Source organism: Vigna unguiculata, chromosome 3 (assembly GCF_004118075.2).
Source record: "Vigna unguiculata cultivar IT97K-499-35 chromosome 3, ASM411807v1, whole genome shotgun sequence".
In the NCBI taxonomy this organism is placed as follows: Eukaryota; Viridiplantae; Streptophyta; class Magnoliopsida; order Fabales; family Fabaceae; genus Vigna; species Vigna unguiculata.
In genome coordinates, this window is record NC_040281.1 from 15194026 (window position 1) to 15217598 (window position 23573).

General features: G+C 33.7%; 2 protein-coding genes across 8 annotated transcripts; one reads left to right on the plus strand and one right to left on the minus strand.

The window, feature by feature from the left end:
* Positions 1–4030: 4030 nt before the first annotated feature.
* On the plus strand, positions 4031–17188 carry LOC114175650 (tobamovirus multiplication protein 1). Of its 3 annotated transcripts, XM_028060420.1 has the most exons (14): positions 4031–4105; positions 4325–4509; positions 4991–5041; positions 5765–5798; positions 6936–7022; positions 7111–7162; positions 11673–11847; positions 11982–12077; positions 12459–12519; positions 15304–15368; positions 15628–15702; positions 15803–15878; positions 16087–16253; positions 16935–17176. In XM_028060420.1, the coding sequence occupies exons 2-14, from the start codon at positions 4405–4407 to the stop codon at positions 16962–16964; spliced, it is 1074 nt and encodes a 357-aa protein (XP_027916221.1). In that variant the 5' UTR covers positions 4031–4105; positions 4325–4404; the 3' UTR covers positions 16965–17176. The 3 variants fall into 3 exon arrangements, with proteins under 3 accessions (XP_027916221.1, XP_027916223.1, XP_027916222.1); XM_028060422.1 differs by lacking the exon at positions 4031–4105 and having other exon boundaries at positions 4219–4509; positions 16605–17188; XM_028060421.1 differs by lacking the exon at positions 4031–4105 and having other exon boundaries at positions 4219–4509; positions 16893–17176.
* Positions 17189–18127: 939 nt separating this feature from the next.
* Positions 18128–21093, minus strand: LOC114177737 (transcription factor bHLH144). 5 transcript variants are annotated; one of them, XM_028063236.1, is made up of 4 exons: positions 20819–21092; positions 20247–20392; positions 19764–19948; positions 18128–19432 (listed from the first exon to the last, which is right to left on the minus strand). In XM_028063236.1, the coding sequence occupies exon 4, from the start codon at positions 19120–19122 to the stop codon at positions 18415–18417; it is 708 nt and encodes a 235-aa protein (XP_027919037.1). In that variant the 5' UTR covers positions 19123–19432; positions 19764–19948; positions 20247–20392; positions 20819–21092; the 3' UTR covers positions 18128–18414. The 5 variants fall into 5 exon arrangements, 3 of the variants coding, with proteins under 3 accessions (XP_027919037.1, XP_027919038.1, XP_027919039.1); XM_028063237.1 differs by having other exon boundaries at positions 20247–20386; positions 20819–21089; XM_028063238.1 differs by having other exon boundaries at positions 20837–21076.
* Positions 21094–23573: the final 2480 nt, after the last annotated feature.

Below are 23573 nucleotides of genomic sequence, written 5' to 3' on the forward strand. Positions count from 1 at the left end.
AACCAAGTGTTTTAGCCAAAAGTGGTTGTTATTCCAAAGAATACTTAATGCCTTTGCTAGGAATGATTATCGTTCCAAACAATACTCAGTTGCTTAACCAATAGTGGTTAAGGTCTAAAGAATAATTTATTTGTATTGTGCAGCGTTAGTTTACTTAGTGGAACATGATCGTGTTAATTAAGAACTATGTGGGGTCTTGACTATAGACGAACCAATATAAAAATTTGTAGCACATTCTTTTTATTGAACACTTAATAATTACATATTATCAAACTTATTTAACTAGATAGAGAAAGAGTTTCCTTTTAAACAAGATTTGTAAAAACATATTGATAATGAGTTTGTCAACTAAAAATTTGTTTGATCGTTATATCATAAGTTGTTTTTGTGTACTATAGCAAAAAAATTTAAAACACACTTAATCATTTGTTTTTGTATATTTAACCTATTTTTCGCACTATTGAGTAGTGAGTTTAAGATGAAGAACTTAGAGTTTTGTTGGTCAAAATTTGCGCATGGAGATTAGACGTGATCATGCTCGGAATAAGCTTTTTCTAAGTCAATATGAGTGCACTTAGAAGGTCCTTGACCATTTTAGCATTAGTAATGTCAAGTCAATTGTTACTCTATTGACATCATCCATTCGTCTATTTGTAGCCAATATACTCTATTAGAAGAAATACCTATTTCATGTTTCTTATGCTAGTGCAGTGGGGAGTATAATACATGTGATGGTGTGCATTAGACCAGACATTGCACGAGTAGTTAGTCTAGTAAGTAAGAACATGATGAATTAGCAAATGATGAAGCACATTCTTAGGTACCTTAAGGGTGTGTTTGGTGTTTGAATCGTCTATAAGGGTGACATTGTACTATTGTCAAATACCTTAATTCTGACTATGTAGTGATTTGGATGTAAAACGATTTATCACTAGTTATGCTTTCAGAATAGGGGGCTCATTATTCAGTTGGAGTGTAATTTTGCAACCTATGATAGCATTGCCTACTATTAAAGCATAATATATGCCTCTTGCAAAGACAACAAATAAATGAATCTAACTGAAGGGTCTAACTATTGATACAAGTTTTACATAGAAGAAGAAAAGTACTTTCTATGATAGTATTAATGCAGTTTTCTTAGCAAAGGATCAAGTTCATCATCAGTGAACCAAGCACATTGACATCAGGTGTCACTTTATTCACATTGAAGAACATGATGAATTGTCAAACATAGGAAGGATAATGCATCTGTCATGTTTACCAAACATGTTTCTTGAAGCAATTTCATGTAGTCTTAAGATTTTGTTAGATATTGATTGTAGATAATAATCATATGGTTACACTAATGTGCATGTAAGATGTAATAAAACCATGACAGGATGGAGTTTGTTGAATATGTGTATGATGTTGTCTTACATTGGTGGAAAATCTAATAAACAATATATGGCTTGAGTGCTTGATATAATCTTTTATAGCTCAAGTGTCTACTATTGATTATTCTTAGATGGTTTATACTATTAGTTATTCAAGACTTTATGTCATTCTATTATATTGTTAGTTATATAATAGTATTACTAACATTTTGTAATCTATTATTCACTTTTTTGTTGTTTTAGCACTTTGTGAATTGTTGTATTCAATTATTGCATGTGTTTATCACGAACTTATCAATAAAATATATCATTGTTTCTTATCATATTGTGTTCTTTTGTCTTTTCTGTACAATTTTTCATTTTAGTTGCACTAGATCATATAATACCAAACATATATGGTAGGAAGAGAGACTAATTGATGTAGTTATATTCCTTCAATACTTCTATGATCATGATGCTTCTTATATATATACAATATTTACTGGTGAGCATAACATATTTGTTCATGTCATCATAGATGAAGGTGGTTTAAGTACCGAAAGAAAAAAAAAAGTGTATATCAACCTTTTATACAATGATTAACTTTGATAGAATGTTTGTGCTCCTTCTTATTAGAGGTATATTACTCTGGTATATAATATTTTCTTATATTGATATTTTATGTTTTACACCAATTACACATCATTTTTATTTTTTAAAGACAAAATATATATATATATATATATATAACACTCTTCTGCATGATTATTTTTTAATTTTGTTTCTATTTATTTCTATTTATTTAATTTATAAATATTTTAATTTTGATATTGTGAAAATGAAATATTTACTAATATATTAATTTAGACATTTTTTAACATGTAAATTATCGAGTAATATGTTTAACATAAATTAATTTAGATTAGTAATAATTCTTCTTAGAATTTACTATTTTATGAGATTTGCTTTAACTAGAAATTTAATTAAAATATAAATACTTTTTAACATTATAAATATATCTAAAATTTATTTTATATATAAACATAGATTTATCCAATATATAGAGATAATAATATATCTATTCTCTGTTTTTTTACCAGTAAAAAATATTTATATTTATAATAAAACACTAAAAAGACTCTAATATGTTTATAAAATATGCATATACATTATTCTTCCTATATTAATTCTTCGTAATTGATAAAAGTAACTATCAAAAATCAAACAAACCTATAGCATATCTTAGATCTTTTTCACCATTTGGTATAATTTCATTTAGAATGGTGCAAGTTAAAAAAAAAAATGCATATAGCCAAGTCATGTCAAGTTGACATGACTTTTATAACGAAGAAGTCTTATATTAAAAGTGAAATTGTCGTCGTAGCTTGAGACAACTTCAATTTTGAAATAAATTGAAATGAAGTCGTACTACATTGTGATGACTTCAGTTTTGAACGAAATGAACTGAAGTCGTGTTATGTTATGATGATTTCAATTTTAGAGAACCGAAGTCGTCATAGTCACAACATGACTCGACCTTAGTTCAGTTATTCAAAACTGAAGTTGTCACAACTAGGGATGGCAAAAATATTTGTGCCCGCGAATATCCGCAGATAAAATCCGTGATGGATAGTTACTACCCGCGGGTATTTATTACCTGCGGGTAGCGAGTAGCGGGTATTTTAATACCCGCTTATAAACGGGTCGGGTACGGGTATCATACTATCCGTACCTGCGGATACCCCGTTACCCGCAAAAAATTAAAATTAAAATTTAATTTATATTTTATTAAGTTAAATTTAATTAAAATTAGAAGTAACAATATATTTTATTATGTCAAATTTAATTATAATTATAATTTAATTTTATTTATATTTTATTTTTATAATTTTATATTAAAAATTTTATAAAATACATATTTTTTTAAAATATTTGTGGGTATCGGATATCCACGGGTACCCGCGGGTTTTAAAAATATCCACATGTATTTTTTAAGCAGATACCCGACGGATAAACGGACGGATAACAGACGGATTTTTTTTTTTGCGGGTCGGGTTGCGGATAGGCACTATCCGTGTCCAATCCGACCCGTTGCCATCCTTAATCACAACATAACATGACTTTGTTCACAAAGTCACCTCAATCTTCATTTCCCATTATTACATTTACAAAGCAATAATTTGGTAAGTATAGAAATTGATTTAGCACAAGTCAAATTACTAGTGACAAAAATGAGATTTACGTCTTATTATTATTTATTTTTAACTTTATAAGTTATTTAACTTTAGTTTCTATTTATTAACTTTATTTAGTCTCTAAAATAATTTTTGTATTTGTTTTTGGTTAAAAAAATACATCGTTTTAAACAACAAAATAAATAGTGTCTAAGATGACGTTGAGGGATAAAACCAAAATATAAAGTTAAAAAACATCATAAACAAAAATTAAATAATTTAAAGGCCAATTAGCCCACCAATTGTAGGCCCAACATGGAGTGTGGAGAGAAGAACACAATTAATGAATTAATCAAGCAAATAAGTAGCTATTAATTAAAGACAAAATGATTTAAAAGCCGCACGTGACATTGGGAAAGAAGAGTCAAAGCAGAAAGTCAACGAAAGGAGGTGGTGGCTTTATTTTATCTAAAAAGAAAAAAACTAAAAAGGCGACAATGTTTATGTACAGTGTGTGACGGAAAAGAAGCAAGAGATGAAGTGGCCCTTGCTTTCTCACCCACGACCATAATTCTTATCGTGGGTTCCCCTTATATTATTAATTAATTAATTAATTAATTACTATATTTATTATTAGCTTTTATATTTTATTTTATTTTATTTTATTTTCCGATGGATGCCCCTCCACTAAATAAGCTAACTGTGTCACGTTTTGTTGGTGCCGTGGATGCTGTGAATGAATCTGCGATGCGATACGATACACCCACGCATCACATGCATATGCGTATATACGCGTAGATCTGGAGGAGTGAGTAGAACAGAGGAGAAGGAGAAAGAACAACGCAAGCGGTGTTTGTTTGTTTCAAACGCACGAGGCCATGTCGGGATTCAGAGACGCTCACTGTTTTCCGCGTCTTGTCCTCGTTGTGAATCTCGCTCTCGCTTTTCTTCACGCTCTCGTTGCTTCCCTTGCCTTCTTTCAGGTTTTCGCTTACGCCGCTTCCTGCATTTTTGCCTCACTCCGCAATTTAGGTTTTCTCCTTTAATTTCGATAAGGAACGTGCTTAAACGAGAGAATGTGTTAAATTTGGGAGGATAAACGAAACGTGCATTTTGAGCCTTTTTGTCTGTTTCTTCTCCGTCATCGTGAGCAGTGACGGTTTCCCGAATTCAATCATTTGATGTTATGAGCAGTTTTCATTTTCAGGGTTTTTTGTGTAACCGGTTGTTTTAAATATTCAATTGTCAGTTTTAGTAGTATGCTTGAGTGGTTAATTGGTTTAATTTTTGCCACCCTTTAAGTTGACTTTTTGTGGTTGCACTTCGTCACTGTTAAGTTTTTGGAATTCGATGAAACTGATTTGAGATATTAAGCTCTGTGCTAAAGTGGAAGTGCTGAAGATTGAAGTTATTTGCGTTTACTTATTGTCGGGTTTTTCTTTTCTTTTTTGTTGGGTGCTCCAGTTGATGAGGATTCACTTGAGAAACGCGCAGCTTGGTTTGACTCGGCAAAAAGTAAGTGCGTTTTAAAGGCTACTTGTCGAATTATCTGCTATAACTGGATCTTTTCTAAATAGATAAATCTGTATATATTGTAAATTTATTAAATTTTCGGTTGCCATTCGCCACTTACTGGTAGTGCTGTAGCCTCTGTGTATAACAGTGCCGTTGGAATAATGTCTATACTAATTATGAAAATTTGAGAGGGTTTCCATTGTAGCATTCACTAGAGCTTTAGGATGAGTTATTGGTCAAATGTGTGTATATTGAAGGCTAGAAGAATGTGTTTTTGTGACTACTTGTTTCCTAATTTCTAGATGGAAGAAAGTCTGTGCTGCTCTCACTGTGGAGTTCAACCGCCCTTCTTTATCCTTTCTGCTTTGCATCCTTTGTATATTTTTCTGATGATTTGCGGGGTTAGATAAGAATCTTGAATGCTGAATGTATGCAACAATTTCTCATCACAATGTAATGTCCGACTGTCTATGAAATAGTTCAAGTTAGTGCCGTGCTTTATAATAAGCAAGGACAGAAATATTGCAATACAGTTAGGCATTTGTATAACATTGCTCATAGTAATATTCTACTTATATCTTTGAATTTTATGAATGTATAAACTTTTATGGATTTTTAGTTTCCATGCTCTACTCAGTTCTAGGCTTTTTTACTTGCTATTACCTCAAGATTCTTTTTATACATATTAAGCTTCTAATGAAATGTAAATATGGTGCATTGCAGGTGTTCCATCTGTTGATCGGCTCTTCTAACTTGGGTTAGTTGTATTTTACTTTTGATGTTCAAGTATATTGTTATGTGTTACGTATTTGTCATCATTTCCTCTCTTGTACCTCTGGTTAATTTAAGCCATTTAGCATTTCAGGCTTGCTACACTATAGGAGCCCATTTTGATATTTTGTCCAGTACTTGCTACACTATTGGCAGTGCTAAATATACTCAGAATTTGAATGCCACGGAGAAAAGGATTTGTATTCCTTATTCCTGAGCATTTTCTTTTCCATTTTTCATGAGAATGGGTGCTGAAGATGGGAATGAATCCCAGATTGACCCCTAAAGGCTATAGGACTGACAGCTTGGGCCTTGGTCAGCATTCTTTAGCATATTGTTAAACTTGATAGTAAGTCTGCTGCAGAGGCAGTACCCTGTTACAACCTTTAGAAACTATAGTTTCAATTCCCCTCTCCTCTCTTCCATGTATGTGTGCGTATAGACTAAATTTCTATTATGAATATTTCACCAAATCCACTTGCGGGTTAGAAATTCAAAATGAAAATCATGCTATTTCATGTTAATTGTAAAAATTCTTTAAATGTATAGGTCAAGTACTGAAGTCTTGGACTCTGGCAGTTAGTCCAACTCTTATCTGTTGTACAGTGAAAGGCAGACATATATTGGGAATCTTGCATTTAATGGAAAACAGATTTCGAGTATCTTTTCATAGATCATGATATATTTGATTGTGCACTGAAATGGGGCCCCAATTTTGCCTTATAACTTTATCAAGGTGAATTCAATGTTCATGCTCCTTGATCATAATTGAAAACTTGGCAAGTCTCACATTATTATGGCCTTCCAAGATTGCAAAGGCTGATATCATGGGTGCCTTGCATGCCCATCTAAATAACCTAAGTCAGCTTTGGCATAAGTTAGGGTCTGGGCAATGAGCTTAATGTAAAACCACCTTACTTTCATGCATAACAGTTCTTCTGTGCAAAAGAGGCATTCTTTTGATAACGTCTTTGTCGTCTGTTGTTCAATATGTGAAAGGTTCTCTTTTATTAACTTGTAACTAAATGCATGCATCGATGAATAAAATATGAGCTGTCCATAATTCATATCCTCCCCTTGGTTTCTCTTTAATCCTTCTAAACTACTGATTTTAAAATTTCAGGTTATGTCCTTTATTTGGCATTGACACTTGTTGCTTCTTGCAAGGGATGGACCTTTTGGTCACACTCTTGTGGTTTCATGTTTATGGGTAGGCCTCCATTCTTTATTGACTAGACACCTGTGATATATTTTCATCCTAAATTAAAATGTTTGAATTGTTGAAAATTGTTTTGCAGCTTTCCCCAAAGTACTTTTTTTTGCAGCATTTCTTCTTCTTTTATCCTTCTGGTATGTAATCTTGCTTATTGTTATGACATTTAAATTTGTTTGATTAACTGGCACTGGTTGCTAGAAAAATTTACTTATAGCAAGTACTTGCAAACCCTCTTTAGTAGGGATGTCAATGGATAGGTGCTTGGTAAAATTACATGTTCCAATACCCACATGCTTATGTAGGTGGTAAATTTAATGACATTACCCCTTTTAAAGATATGATTGGATTACATTAAATAGGGAATTTGTATGATTTGATTACATCGAATAGGGTAACATCTTAGCAAATGTTTTCTATTATTAGGTAATGATTTTGTTCCTTATTATTTCATCTCTTCAATATAAATAGAGCACTCGTGTGTACAAAATAATACACAATCACAAGCAATTATTACAATATGAAATAAGAGTAGTAGTACCATTCTCGCCTATTTTGTCATTCATCTGCTGTTAGATAATGACTTTTTCTCTAGGGACATTGGCCACAACTTGACTTTTTTTCTCTTGGGTTAAACAATACCCTCAACTTCATTACTTTGACTCTCTTGAGTAAACAATACCCGTTGCAAAAAAAATTTCTCTTTGGCAGCCTCTGCGTCCTTGGAGCATTTTTTGCTCTCTAGAAGTAATCACGTCCTCTTAGTACTTTTGGTCTTTGGTAGTTGCGAGCACTCTCTATTCATTTTTGCTCTTCTGCAGCTTTGAGCGCCCTTTGAGCATTTTGCTTCATGTCAGTTGTCGCACTCTTAGGGCGTCCTTGCTCTTGGGCAACCACCACACTCTTTGAGCATTTTTGCTCTTTGCTATCCACCACCCTATTTGACCATTGTTTTCTCTTTGTTAGTCAAACAAACCTTATCGCGAACAGAGTTTCCCTTCTTTAGCAACCATTATGGTATGGTACCTAACTCTGGACCAATAGTTGCCATGGGCCACTAGCTCCATGACTTGTCTCTTGACGCATTTGGACCAAATTGATGCATGAAGCTTTGTCATTATTGACTTTGTCAACTCCAATCAACTGACTGACTTGTTCATTAAGTCTCTCAATGGATCTCATGTTTATGACATTCATAACAAGCTTGAATCACATGATACACATATGCTCCAACTTGAGGAGTGTTAAAGATATGATTTGATTTACATTAAATAGGGAAATATGATTTGATTACAAAAATAGGTAAATATCTTAGCAAATATTTCCCATTATTAGTTATTGATTTTGTTCCTTATTTTATAATATCTCTTCTTAATTATAATTAAGAGTACTCAAGAGTGTACAAGATGCAAAATTACAAGCAACCTTTCAATAACCCTACCAATGAGCACCTATATGCGGACCCATACTTATGTTGGTTGTAACTGTGATGCCTATATCTATACCAATGAGCGTGTATCCATGTGTTTTGGACTTAAACAAAAAAAATAAAAAAGTTGAAAATAAGTTTGAGAGGAAAGTGGAAGCTTTTGTAAAAGTAAATAATCACATTCGGTACGGGAAGAAAAAGTTGGAACCTATAGCATGACCCAAAAGTAAAGATGCACCTAATATATGATGTGATTGTTCTCATGTAGATTTTGAACATATCAAATATCTTGATTAAGTATTGTTTGAAAGAGGTCGTTAAGGGTGGTGAGGGGTTTCATTTGTGCATATGATAGAACCAACATGTACAATGTCATGCACACAACAAATGATTTCAACTTTGACCCGTGATGGTTGCAAACTTGCAACTGTTTGGTGGTGAAGAATGGAAAGCAAAAAGTCAATAGTAAGGTACAAAATAATGCAATTCATTGTACGAGGATGCGTGAGAATGCAAAGCATTGTGGACCATATCCCTCTTCTTCTTCCCTTCTTTATACCTGCATAATTGTCCTATCATCATCCCATCGACAGTTTTCTCAATTATCTCATATTATCACCTTCATAGTATGCTTTTGTTTCTCCATTGTCTTCTTCAACTATTTCTAAGTCTCCTCATGAAGTACTTCTCACCCAGGTTGGCAAGAAGCCATGATTGATGAAATAAAAATTTTATAATCCAATCATACTTGGACGTGTATTCCCTTCTTAGTAAATCTATTGTTAGATATCATTGGATTTCCATGAACAGAGTAGGTCGAGATGGGCAAATTGATTAATTCAATGACTATTTTCCATAGTCACCTTTTTTTTCTTTTGGGTGCATTATTAATTTTAGAAGTAGTTACCATTTACGAATTGCACTTTAAATATTTTAAATTAAATGAGTTAAAATTTTAGGTTAAAAACAGGCCCAATTCTTAGCCACCAAAAAAGCCATAGGATTATTTGTTCACTCATGAAAGCACAAAAGGCTAGGTGCGCCACAATCACCACGTTGACCCTAAAATCAGAAACACTCTCCCAGCACAAAACAAAAGAAACCTCACTGCTCAGAACAGAGGACCACTGCATCGTCGTGCGACCACCACCGCACCACTGTCGCCCCACCGCCGCACCCCCGCACTGCAAATGCGAGTCGCGCAAGCCCACTGAACAGATGAACAGAATGAAGCAAACTGCTAAGTGTTCTATAAATATGTTCTTATAACCGGTGTATTTACTTGATTCTTATGTGCGACTCCAACTCATGCTTAAACTCCAACAATCTCCCCCACAAGAGAGTCCTTATCACATTGGTACGCTTTCCCTCAACCATAAGCGCTGATCCATGAGTATCCATATTTTTATTGTCATTCACCTCAACAAAATTTATCGCGTATATATCCCTCCTAGGAAAACATTCAATACAAGGGTGACTTATTGATCCACTAGGAACTCCATTGTGCTCGTCTAAGCTTATCAATAAGATAAACCATCAACTCTTGTACTACTTGTTGGGCAATCCAAAGGGAAGAAAAACTTGGGGGACAATTTCACTAATGGGCCACTAGGCAACCACATATGAGATTTAAAACTTTACCTTCAGCTAAAAATCTGAAGACAATAGATTTGTGGGTCTTTCTAAGTTATATTACTCAATTTGTCAATTTCTATACAATGTGAGACTCTAACTCACATGAACTTCAACAGGTTGTCCAACTAATAGGTGATTTAATGGCTATTGTACTCCTAACAACATATTCATTTCCAGTGTTGTAAAAAATCCGTTATAGAAAGGCTATGGTGGAAATCGGTGGCAGAGTTATAGCTTGCCACCCACCACAACATGGCAGTGGCAATGTAGGTTTTCCATGGTGACCCATCGCAGAGCGTCGTCACAAAGCAAACATGGTCAGAGTTATGGAGTGGCATCACGGTGCCCATGGGAAATGAAAGTGAAGCTTGGTGCTCGTGCAAACCAAAGGAGTAGAGCAACGCTTATGCGAAACAAAGGAGTAGAAAACTTGGGTCCGCATGATCCAACCTAAGATAGTGAAAACCCTAATATTCTTTCTTTTCTTCTTATTTTCTCAACGGATAGTCAGCCCAAGTGTCTTCTCTTTTTGCAATGTCCAATATAGAGGCACAGTACAGGCTTATGGCTCTTACCACATTGTACTTCGCCTCCTAATCCAATTTTGCATGAATAAATGAACAGTGGTGAGATTGACTATCATGTAATTCATGAAAAGATTCTCTACGTAGATCACCACATTATTTGTTAGTCAGTGTTCCTATGGCAAAAATCAGTGGATTTATAGCTTGCCACCACAACATGGTGGTGGCAATGCAGTTTTTTATTGGCATCCAAGTGGCAGTCATGGTGGTGTCACAAAATAGCATTGCGGGACAGTCATGGAAGAAGTTGCAGAGTGCCAGTGTGGCACCGTGAAATGAAAGAGTAGCAGTCATGCCTGTGCGAATCAGAGGAGTAGCAATGGCGCACATCCGAAAGAACCGGTAGCATCAGTGAGAAGAAGACTCTGGTCTGTGTGACCCGACCCAAGATAGTGAAACCTTGATCTTCTTTCTTTTCTTATTTTCCCAGCGGGAGTCAGCCTAAGTGTTTTTTCTTTTAAAAAGGTGAGCTGGGTCGTACAACTCAACCCAAACCAAACATCACAACAAAACATTGACGTAAGACACCCTACCCGTATTGAACAAACAGTCTCCTTCAGTATTGAGCAGACTCGCTGAACCCTGCTGCTGATGCCATTGCTGCCACTGCCATTGCTCCTGCTTCCGTTGACCCTACCATTTATGCTGATGCCATCATTATGTCTGCTGTCGCAGACTGCAAGTCCACCCTACACACGTTGAACTAGCAACTCCTTCACTATGTTTTGTTGTTATGTTAAGTTTTGAACTTGAAATTTGTGGTGTTTTAATTTGATTTTATTGTGATTTGAATCTCTTAGACATGATATTATTAGTTATTAATTGTCTTTTGTTAGACAGAAGCATCTCAAACAAAAATAAAATAAAATCAAGCCATAACGGGTTATTGTTATTGTGTGATATGTGCAGCCAACCTTATCTAGTGGGATAAAGATTTGTTGTTATTGTTGCATAGCTAAATATGAACTAGTTTCTTCGTGCTGGGGCTTCCTTTTGCAGGGTTGACCTTTGCCATCAGGCAGATGATGATGATGACTACGAAGGAAGTTTTTGTGAGAACCCTCTGCTGGAAAAGACATCCAATGAATCAAACATAGCAAACATAGATAGCCATCGAAAGTGCTTTCCTCTTCGGCTCTCTCGTGTTGGAAATCGGCAAAAGATTGTGATTTTGGTATGGGAAACAATGGTTTTTTGTTATGTAATTCCGATTGTGGTATCCTTTTTCCTCTTTATTATGACTGTTGTCTAATAATTTACTTTAAAATGTATTTCATTTGTGTATAATGATGATTAATGATTTTCCAGGTTACATTGCTAGTTTTCATTACCATGATGGCATTTGCTTTGGTAATCTGGATTGGTATAGGAAATAATCCCATTGATTCTGAAGTGACAGCTCAGGTATGGGCACTGTCATTTTAGCTTTTGCTTATAATCGATCAATGAAAAAGGACTTGGATCTAAAATGGACTTGCTGAGTATTTAGTTAATGACAAAATACAATGTTATCATTTGATTCATATAGCCAATACCCAGTGGAACAAGGCTTTGGTTAGTATTGTTTATAATCAATGTTTGAAGTAGCACACTATAGCTCTGCTATAACAGTTAAGCGGACCCTGCCTGCAGGGGCTGCTGTAGTGAGGGGCTGCTGTAGTGAAGCAGTTTAGTGTAGCAGGCCAACTAGAAGATTGAATTAGGACCTATTTTGGTATTATAGCAGTGCTGTGCTGATTCGAAAAACCCTTTGAAGTATGGTTTGTGACCAAAATTATCTTGCAGGTATATTTAGATCTTTCTGCTATTGGAATGATTTTGTTGGGAGGAGCATTAGCCTGTTATGGTGAGCAACTACTATTCTATTTCTCCATTGAGTTTCAGTAAATTTGAATGCAATTTTTTTCTTGTGCTTGAGTGGATATATACCTAATTTGTCTGAGGAAATGCATGTGTTGATGAGCAATGCTGAACCTAGATACATATATATATATATTAAGCTGATTATCTTTATTTTTTAACCAAAAGTCAGACATTAATTAAAGTTAGGGTATTTTAGGAAAATTATCATTATATGAAGTAAAAGTAGTTAAAATTTGTTTATATTTGAGAACAAGAAAATTTTGATCTTTATTTTATGCTTATAACTACGAAAAGAGGTAGGATTTGATTATTATTCCTTGTGATTTACAAATACAAATATAGACAAATAATAACATGTATAGTTCAAAAACGTACTTGCTGTTATAGTAACATACCTAGGATTGTTCTTGATAAAAAAAAATACTGTACTTTTTTATGATACCCAAGATTGAATATACATAAAAGAGTAGCATACTCGGTACCATGTGGGAAAATTCCAATCATTAGGTCCAAGTCAATTACTGAGGCACAGTTTATATACTTGTTAGGCAACTTAACGCCAATTAGTTTTAAGATGAACTCTAATATGCTTTTAGAGGCTATCTAATCTTTGAAAATGTCTAATCCTGCATGCATCATGCTGCAAATGTTCAGTCGTAATTGTTAGGGATGTGTTGAGATGTCCCAAATCAGATAGGAATAATGATTAGAATACTCCTTACAAATCTCGGGAAATTCTTCATCTTTGATGTCACTTTTGTAAGGAAGTTAGACCCACCATTGTTCACAATATGATATTAATGCTGATAGGCATTGTTGTTGCTTCCGAGGTTTGTGAAGTGGAACTCTAACATTCATATGGTTTCTATCATGTATTTCCAAATTTGGGAGGTATACGCAGAAGATATGGGGCAATCCAGCATTGTCTGCCCTAATTACTAGGGACTTGTTAGGCAACTTCACTTAACATCAATTGGTTGAGAATAAATTCAACATGGTAACAATCTATCAAAGCCTCTATGACCACTTGTTGGGAAATCCAGCGGTAAGAACTCCACCAAAGGATCATAAGCCAAACTAATAAGAGAACAAGACACTACCTTCAACCGAAAACTTTAAGGTTATAGGTTTGTGGGTTTGTCTCACTTTTATGTTGCTTGGCCTGCCCCTTTCTACACAATGTAGAACTTCAACTCATATTTGAATTCTAACAAACTCCTTCTCAAGTAAGTCCCTTCCACATTGTAAACTCCCCTTCAAGTGCGAGCGCTTGCTTGTCCACAAGTACTCAATGGTGATCCTTACTTGCATTGCCATTCACCTAGCCAGCACGTTGCTTGGATTCAATGTCAGAAGCACCTTTGATACGAGTGATCATTTACACACTAGCACCATTCATAGTTGTCTAAGTTGATCAACAAAAAGACTTTGATACCATTGTTGGGAAATCTAAGTGAGAGAAATGGCAGGGAAATCTTAACTAATGGGTCAAAGTTGATGGTTTGCCTTGGTGATTGGCTTAGACGAGTAATAGAATTGGTGGTGAATCCCATGTGCAAATGATTCTTTTTTATCAAAAATCTTCCTAGCATCCAAATGTTATGATGTGGAGACGCAGACTTGAAGGGGAGTTGGTTGGTGTTTGGAGTTGGAGAGTGAGTTGGGCAAGATGGGTAAGCATATAAGTGAGTAATACCCACAAACTTATTGCCTTCGTAGGTTGCAGGTTGAAGGTGATATCATATTTTCTTACATGTGTTGGCTTGTAACCCATTTGTGATTCGTGAAGTCTTCCAAGTGTTTCTCCCCTCGGATTGTGCAACAAAAAGTATCTAGCTTATACCAACATATTGAGAGTAGTGTTCCATAAATAAATTTTATATGACAAAAGAAGTCTAAGCATATAATGCTAGGATGATATGGGCTTTGGTAAAGATGGATTATTATGCACTAAATTACATGTTATGTTTTTATTAACAACTAACTACTCTCCAATCAGGTAGAGGTTATATATCATGCTTTCTCTGCCTTCCGGCTTCCTTACCTTCATTTTAATATAAAAATTTACTTTAGGAAAAATTGACCGAAAGATTAATGAAACTTTCACCTATCTGTGAGATACCTAACCTAATTTTGTTGTCTAGCAAATTGAGCTGAGGTACTTGCATGTGTACGCATACCTGCACAACTCATAACCTGCACTAAAGCAGCTTCTTGTTTCCAAATTTAATAATATTTTATAATTTGCATGATTTCCCAAACCACAATCCTCCTCCAACAAAGCCTTTTCAGACAACTTCCAAAATTATAGTTAAGTGCCATTTCTTGCTTAGTTACAGGACTCTTGTGATAACATTTGACCCTGATTAGTTGGCAGGTTGGAAAAGATGTTTTTTTTTATATGCATTATTACTCACCACAAACAATCCATATAGATAGCTTGGTTAGGGATAATAATCCGGATAATAAAACACCGATCGACAATAATATGGATAATAAAACACCAAGCTATAATGTATGGGTTGTACTTAAACTAGCATAGCTTGAATATTAATGCAAGAATAATTAAGGTTCCGATCTCTTATTCTTGTATTAATATCATGGAGTAGATATTTCCATTTGCAAATAAAAATTCATTTTATAATAACGTTAGATGAATTATACGCTAAAAGGTGCTGGTCATAGTTTGGTGAGGGTTAAATTGTTGATGCCTAGTAAGTTATTATGTCAACTGTTTTTACTTTAATGTGCTGTATTTTCTAAACAGGAATCCTATTATGCTTGAAAATGAGCAAAGTGAGAGCCGAGAAACCTTCATCTGAAATGTGGAAGGTACTACATTTCTGTTCCCACTGGAGTATTTGACAATGTTTAGCCTTCGTGATTTTGAATCTTTTTTGAGGGCATGCTAGTCTCTGACACCCATGGCTGCCATCATTTAATCGAACTTTTCATCTGATGCATAATTTATATGCTTATTTTAGTTTTAAATATATTGACGTATGTTGAGATAGAAATATACAGGCTTCTGCTGTGATGCTTGTGTGTTTATTAAATTTTAATACATTGTTAACGGATTCATTTTTCTCAGGTTGCAGGTTTAACTATTGTCTCTGTACTATGCTTCACATCAAGTTCATGTGTAGAACTTTTAACTGACATCCCTGTATGTATGAGTGAAATGAGTGCAAGAATTCTACTTTTTTCTTGATAAAAGGTTTAAGATTTCCTGAACTTTCTTGTTATGTTATTTTTTATTATTGCAGATGCAGTATAGCTGGCATCAACAGCGTCTGAATGATGCTTACACCTCTCTTATACTCGTTTTGTATTATTTTGTGGGTATGTGCTGTTAATTCAGTTACCAGTTACTAGTCCACTTGCAGAAATCTTCTATTCATTCCGTGACAGTATTTGAAACAGTGTTACAAAGTCTGCTGTTTAATAATTGGTTTATGTTCTCCGTTCAATTTTCGCATAACGTATTATTGTCAATAACTTTCTGAAGTGGTTTCATCTCCTTTATATCTGAATATGATGCTTCTTCCAGGTTCATCAATACCTTCAGCAGTGATACTGTGGGTAATGAGAGAATTACCACCTGCAGAAGCTGCTGGCGTACCAGAAGAATCTAGAACAATAACTTTTGTTGCTGATAGTTCAATTGCAATTCATCATCCTCAACGCTGGACTACGGCAACAAGCATGCAGAATCAGGTGCCTATATCATATATATCTTCCTTTGGTTAAATTATCCATGCAGTGATTTCAGAATATGCAAACCGTTTCACGTCATTGTCTAAATTATTTTTTTCTCTTATCCCTTCATCTGTTGAAAATTGTTTTTTTTTCATATGAACATGGATTGCTTTGAAACTTGTTCACAATCATATTGTTTCCCTAAGAGAATAAAAAGGCATTGCATTAGGGGAATCCAGAATATAACCTTATCTAGTGAACCAGCAAGCATGGCTCATTTATTAGTCTTATAGTAGTTATGCTTTTGTCATGTGTGGCTTTGAAGATGCATAAGAACTGTTAGTGATATAAATGCTGCTAGTATTGCAGATATCAAGAGCGAGTCCTATATAATTATGCATTAACCTTTGCAAATGTCTTGTTCTGCTGGAGTTTGGACAGCTTATTGAGATATCCTCAGAATATGTTTAACCCTAAGAGCGCATAAGAGAAAATGATATGATGGATGCAAGTGCTTAAGGCTGAGAGGTTTCCCTTCCCACTGTATTTATAATCTAAATCTAAATGTATATATCAGCAATTTGATATATGAAAAATTCTTTTCTTTTTACAAATTTTGGGACGCTACTGTTTCAATGCTGGTTGGGTATTTTTCAGAGCTTGAATAACTCCCGTCCGACATGAATATGGCTGTTGCAGGGTGACCATGTTAGCCTGCTTCCAAGCTGAATGAATTAATCGATCTCGAGAAAGATTATTTTTTGTCCAAATCATGCTGACTTGACTGACTATGGGTACAGCTGATCATAACAGTTCTTTTTTAACTCCTAGGGAAAATGTGACTCAAATCCTGTACCCCTGAAATTCATCACGACATTTACAATTTTAGAACAAAATATGCTTCAATTTAAGCCTCCACCAGGATGCGGGATGCATAATCAGATCCGTGATTTGAAATTTCTGCTTGAAATTAGGTTGGAACAGTTTGAAGATCCATAATCATTTCGTGTATGGTTTAATTCGATCTTATTAGAGTTTGTACTGTTGGTCCATAAAATGGAAAGGAAAAAGAAAAATGAAAGAATCATAAAATATTAGTAGTTTGCTGAACAATTAAAAAGTGGAAATTTTATTAAAACCGTATACGATTTATTGTTCTAGGATGTTTTAAATAAAGGATCCATGAGTGCTTTCTGTAGAAAATAAAAACAAATAAAAGTTTTGATAAGTTACACCTTTCCAAACTCGGTTAATCCAACGAGAGTTTTGATAAATTAACGGAAGATTTCATTTGATTCTTCTTATGTGTTGATGACAGTTATACGAAGTTTTATCCCAAACTGCCCAGAAAACTGTACTTTCAGTAATTTCTAAAAAATGCTTTTATCTCTCAATTCTTTAATTACCTTTATAGCAATGCCGATAAAGGAATACGTACAAAATTCAGAATCTCAGTGGCAACGGTTAGGCAACTAAATGGATTTTGAATCACTATGGGGCCTGAAACGGCATAAAAGGTGGATGCCCACTGAAAAAGGTTTTTTCAATGGTGCGCCACTAACACTGCAAAACTAATTGGGGGACAAGAGCACCTAAACACACAATGCATGCAACACCATCTTTGTTGCTTGAAATTTACACTTTTACAAGATAATATGGCACATCAAATATAGAAAAAGAAAAAACAGTCAACCACAACTTTAGCAGCCATGTTACATAACATATCAACATAAAAACACCGTTGTTTCTGGAAAAGACCTTTTAGCCTGGAAACATATTTAAAAGCAAATGAAGTCAACAATTGCAAGAAACATACTTCAAACTGAGCGCACTATCAAATGAAATTAAAGCGGCGCTTGGCAGCAGCATAAAAAACCTCATTCTCACAAGGGTACCAGAAGCACTTATCTTGAGCCATATATATTTATGGTACATTCATAACATAACAGCATGCATAATAAAAATTGAGTTTTAGGCCAGCATAGCAACACAGTAAAGCTCAACCTAAAAGTACAATTATTTATAGTATTTTCTTACATAACCTGAATCAGTAAAATGTCAGTCATAATTTATTACTCAGATTGCAAGACCTGTTGTCATAACTTGGATGGTGAGAGAGGGTAGTAACAAACGAGGTGGGAGAAATAGTCAATTGTTGTTGCAGCAGCATCTGAAATCTTCATGGTTCAACTCCAAATTGTTCCACCTCAACTTTAAGAGACTTAAGATATTTAACAGCTTCATCTAAAACAGCAACAGAATCCATTTGATTACCTCCACCAGGCACAATCTTTCTCAATATCCTCACCATCCTCTTTATCTCCCTGTTATTCCCATCATTAGCTTCAGAAGACTTGTGTACAGAAGATGATGACAGCCTCTTCTTCCTTGATTTTGAGCAATAACTGGAGCAAGTATCAGACAAATTTTCATAATTTTCATGAGTCCTTGCTGTGCTTACTTCTTCCTCATCAAAGTCTTCTAGGTCATCAGCTCCTATGCTCAACAATGCATCAATGTCATTAGGATCTTCTTCAAAAGGAGATGACAATTCTCTTTCTATTTGATTGACTTTATTCTTCTCAAAATCTTGAGAAAAATTAGCATGAACATTCAAACCAGGACTGTTAAATTTGTAGGTCATTGCAGGATGGAACATAATCCTACTTCGCTGATCTGTTTGATCAAAGATAACAAAATTCTTGGGGCATGCCTCAGAGGGCTGCAATTTAAATCTTTCAAAGGGTGTTATCTGCCCCACACCTGAAGGTAAAAAAGCATCAAAGGCAGAAGCAAGTGGAGCATGCATATGAGCATTAGCATCAATGGAGTCATCTGCCAAAGGAAGAACCATCTTCTCCGGGAGAAAATATTCCTGTGTCTGCATTATATTATGTGTTCAATCTGACTGAATTTCAAGAAGCAATGCTGATTTAGCCTATGCAACTGGCAATTATTCTGTACTAAAGGTGGAAGGAAGTTCCTAAAGGAATGTTAAAACTAAACAGCAGGCGCTAAGGTGATTCCAATTTCCATCTAACATCAAGTGCCAACTTTTCCAAACTAAAACTTCATCTCTCTGCAGCTTTTGAATGATTAATGATGAAGTACAATACAAGGCAATCCCCACCCCCAAACCAATGTCCCTCAAAGCTACACTACGTAACAGGTTTTAGCAACTGACGAAAATACTCAGCCTGCAAAACAAAAATGGTGTAAAACAGCAGTAATAGTAGTAAGGGGGAAAACCAAAACTGAATTTCTTGTTAGCAATAACAGTACCAAATCTACAAGATCCTATTTATACAATTATAGAGAACTTCCACCCCATTCAAAAGTATGTTTTACATTTTAAAATGTTATCATTATCATAAACCTTCAAACCTGTTGCTTTGTAAAGCTATTAGCCACAATAAGATAATGAAACTCATTGATACTTTTAGAAACTAAAGATAAAAAAATGTCATCTGATGTTGAAATCCCAAATCCTCCGTGGCAACAGAAAAGTGGGGAAGATGAAAAACTTACCTGGCAAACAAGCATCAATTGGTTGTACGCAATGACTCCAACACTCATTTTAATTTGTCCAACTTCCTTCACAGCTCGGTATCTCTTTATTGTTATGGCAAAGTACATCCTCAAATCCCCCAACAGCTTTGGATGTGAAATGGAGAAAAACTAATCAAAAGAGTTCCTTTGCAACCTAATGGGGACTGCACCTCCAATGACAAGAAACAATATAATATGAGATTCCATAAAATGTTCATAAAACATAAACTATGGCAGCTATGTTCAATTTATCCTTTCACATATTAATAAGTCTCAAGTCATAGGAACGATACATGTTCTCCATGAAACAAAACAATTGTACCAACATCACAGTCGTTTTCATTCCATGGCATGAAATAGACATAAAACTGTTACAAGACACATTCCAATCAAAATTTCATCGAAGACAAAAATATAAAACAAGAATAGTTCTACAAACTGTAGAAGCAAATTGACACTCACCTGAGCAAACTAATTTACAGAATCACACGAAAAAACACCACCAAGCGAACACAATTTCTTTTGTGATCCACAAACAAGGAAACCCACGGCATCTTGTCTTAGCTCCACTCCAGATTATCAGATAAGACAAACCCCAAAACCTGAAACTGAACAAAGTGTCAAAGTAAGGCTTGATCTTAAAATCAAGAAGCAACCATCCATAAAAGAGTAACCAAAGGACTCAAGAACAAAACATTTCAATCTAGCTCCAAAATACTAAAACGTAAAGGCAAGATTTTTCTAGAAATAACAGTAAAGCATCACGATTATCCTCAGAAAAATCCTAAATCTAATCTGAATCACATAATCCATCGCTCAACGTACATACCCATTAACATAAACGAATTTTCACAGCCAGCTACACAGTAAAGTTCCAAACTTTGCATCAAACTAAGCCCCCCACTAAAACAGAAAATCAATTTCAGAAAGAAAACCCTAGCTAACAGTAGAGCAAAACTCATCACAAGTATATATCCTTGTTATTTAAAAAAGAAACAAACTTTACGATACAGATCTTAAAACTGGAACCTCACCAGCACAAAAACAATTACTTTTACCAAAATTGACCGCAACGTTTGAACCGAACAAATTGGGAGTCAAAGATCAAAGTGACAGATCAAGACCTAAGATTTTGTTAGAAAAAAAAGACGAAATGAAAGAGGAATCAGTGAAGGGAAGTGATGAAGAAGAAGAAGCAGAGAATTTCGGCCAGAATGCGTTTTGCCTTTGGAGCAATTTTCTTTTGTCTAAGGATTTGAAGGAGAGAGAAAGAGAGAAAGAAATGTGAGCCGTTGGATGGAATGAGCATGGTTCTTGGAAATGCACTTCCGTTTATTGCGGGTGTGATCTGAACCGTTTGATGAGAGCGCGCGTGAAGAGAAAAGTGGGGCCCGTGAGGTTTGACAATGCATACATAATGGACTCATTCCAGTCACTAGTTTCCATGTGGAGCAGTGTCTGTTTGTGGGATTAATTAATTAATTAATTAAGTAAGTAAAATTTAATTATTCTTACTTGTTGAATATGTGAAGAAATTCACACTTTATCACTTAGTTAATTGATGAAGTACTTCCTTTTATAGAAATTATTAAGTAATTATTACAGCTACTATTATTTTAAAAATACTTAGTTTACTAAGAACATTAAAGTTGTTTACACGAACTTTCTTTATTAGTAAATATAATATCTTAGCGCAGACTTTATGAATATGAATTTATTAAAATTGAAGATTTCTTTAGAAATGTTATTATTTATGATTTAAGTAGTTTTTATTTCAGACAATAAAGAAAAATCATAATCTGAATTGTGTTTTTAACATATTCTTCAAAAATAAAAAAGGCTTTATTGAAATGACATCTAAAAACGAAGGGGACGTGTGAAAGGGGAAAAGAAGACTTTATAAAAGATAAAGTTGGAGCATTTAAAGACAAATATAGAACACTTTGCAGGATTTGGACAATTCTTTTTTTACTTCCTTTCAAAAAAAAATTAAGGAAATAAACTTTTAGGTGTTACTTTTAATAGCCAAAACCTTAAAAATAAAAGAATAACGAAATTTTACTTTTATAGTTTTTTCTTTAATTTAAAGATTAACTTTGTTAAATTTAAGTGTATTATAAATTTGTATATTTTAATTGAGTTCATAGTAAAAAAATTGATTTTTACATTTACAATTTTTTTTTGTTTAAGTATTATGCGGTTTTATTTTTCTGGAAAAATTTAATTATAATTCCTATCTTTTTCGTTATCAATTTGATTATCATCTCGTTCTTTTCATCTTTATTTTATTTTAACTCATTAGTTAACTCCTTTTTATATAGATGATAATAGTTGATTGACGAGTTAGAAAAAATAAGTAAGTTATTAATAAATTAGAAATGAGAAGACATGAATAGCGGTTATATTATCTCTATTAATAATAAAACAAACGAAAAAATATTTTAAAAATAAAAAGCATTTTAAACACTCAATATAATATAAAAAATTATTAAAAATAATTAAAAGTATTAAATTTATGAATTATTTACAACTTAATTAATTCTTAAAGCTTTACCAATATTTTCTATTATTCTACCCATATTACACCTAAGTTAAAATATAATTACTTAAAGTACTACAAGTTTACATAATATTAAAAACTGCAATCGATGAAAACATTTCAAAAAACTTTAATGATAGATTTTAAGAATTAATTGAGTCCGTTATTAATTTCATATAGTAGGTTAAATTTCACGTTGTAAAATTGTGAAGTGTAAGTTTAAAAATGTTGTTACTATGTAAAAGGAGATCAAGTTATTGTTTTTGATGATGTTCATATATAAAAAATGGTTTAGAATAGGTAGATCTTAATAGATTATAAATATGTGTCTAGATATGTTGAGTCAAGTTAGATTATCCTTAAAATCAATTTAATCACAACATGATCAATTAGAGACAATTATGACATGAACCGAATTATTTTTAAATGTAATGTATGTTAAAAATGTTAAAATTGTCATAATAATTGATTAGGTTGTTAATCTAATCAATTAGGTTAAGTCTGAAGAATGATAATTAACATTGCAATCAGATTAATTGATTACCTAATCAATTAATTATGTGAGAAAACTATCTTGCTTACAAATTAAAACTATGCATTAGTTTTAAAAGAACTTATAACAAATATTAGAGAAAGATAAACTAGATGGTTCTTGGAGAGTTCATCACTATTCTTCACTGTTTTTCAAGTTTTCATCAAGACTAAAAAAAGATTGAATTGGTTCTAAAGTTTTTCTTACTTGGCATATGATTGTAATGTAAAATTTTGCATATTTTTCAGATAGATTCATTTCAGATCTTTTTGTTGTTGTTTTTATTATTTCCTTCACTATGAAAGTATAGGTATAGGTAATTGTGTGTAGCATTACCTTAGTTGAATTTCTTAAAGATTTTTTCAAGATTTTTCATATCTAAAGTTTTGGTGTTACGTAAGTGGATCTTGTACTCCTAATTCTTGATTTAGTGGAATTTTTAGCTAGGGTTGCTTGAAACCAGATGTAGATTCGTTTGAATCGAACCATTATAAATCTGGTGCTTCTTGTGCTTTTCTTTCATCATCTTTTGGTATCTTGTTAATTTTAAATGTTTAAAACTATGCATTATTATATGTAGTGTGTTAATTGATTGAAGACCTTTTAAAAATTGTTTTAAAGTGAAAGAACAAACCAAAGTTTGAAAAAATCAATTCACCCTCCTCTTGATTGTAAAATATTGGCTCATCAATTTTAACAAAAAATACATGCATTTGGA

Excerpts from the sequence above, each read along its gene's own strand:
- LOC114175650 (XM_028060420.1), top strand. The coding sequence starts at position 4,405 with ATGTCGGGATTCAGAGACGCTCACTGTTTTCCGCGTCTTGTCCTCGTT. Across the intron at positions 4,510-4,990 it reads CTTCCCTTGCCTTCTTTCAG|TTGATGAGGATTCACTTGAG; the intron begins GTTTTCGCTTAC and ends TGGGTGCTCCAG. Across the intron at positions 15,703-15,802 it reads AACTTTTAACTGACATCCCT|ATGCAGTATAGCTGGCATCA; the intron begins GTATGTATGAGT and ends TTATTATTGCAG.
- LOC114177737 (XM_028063236.1), bottom strand. The coding sequence starts at position 19,122 with ATGCAGACACAGGAATATTTTCTCCCGGAGAAGATGGTTCTTCCTTTG.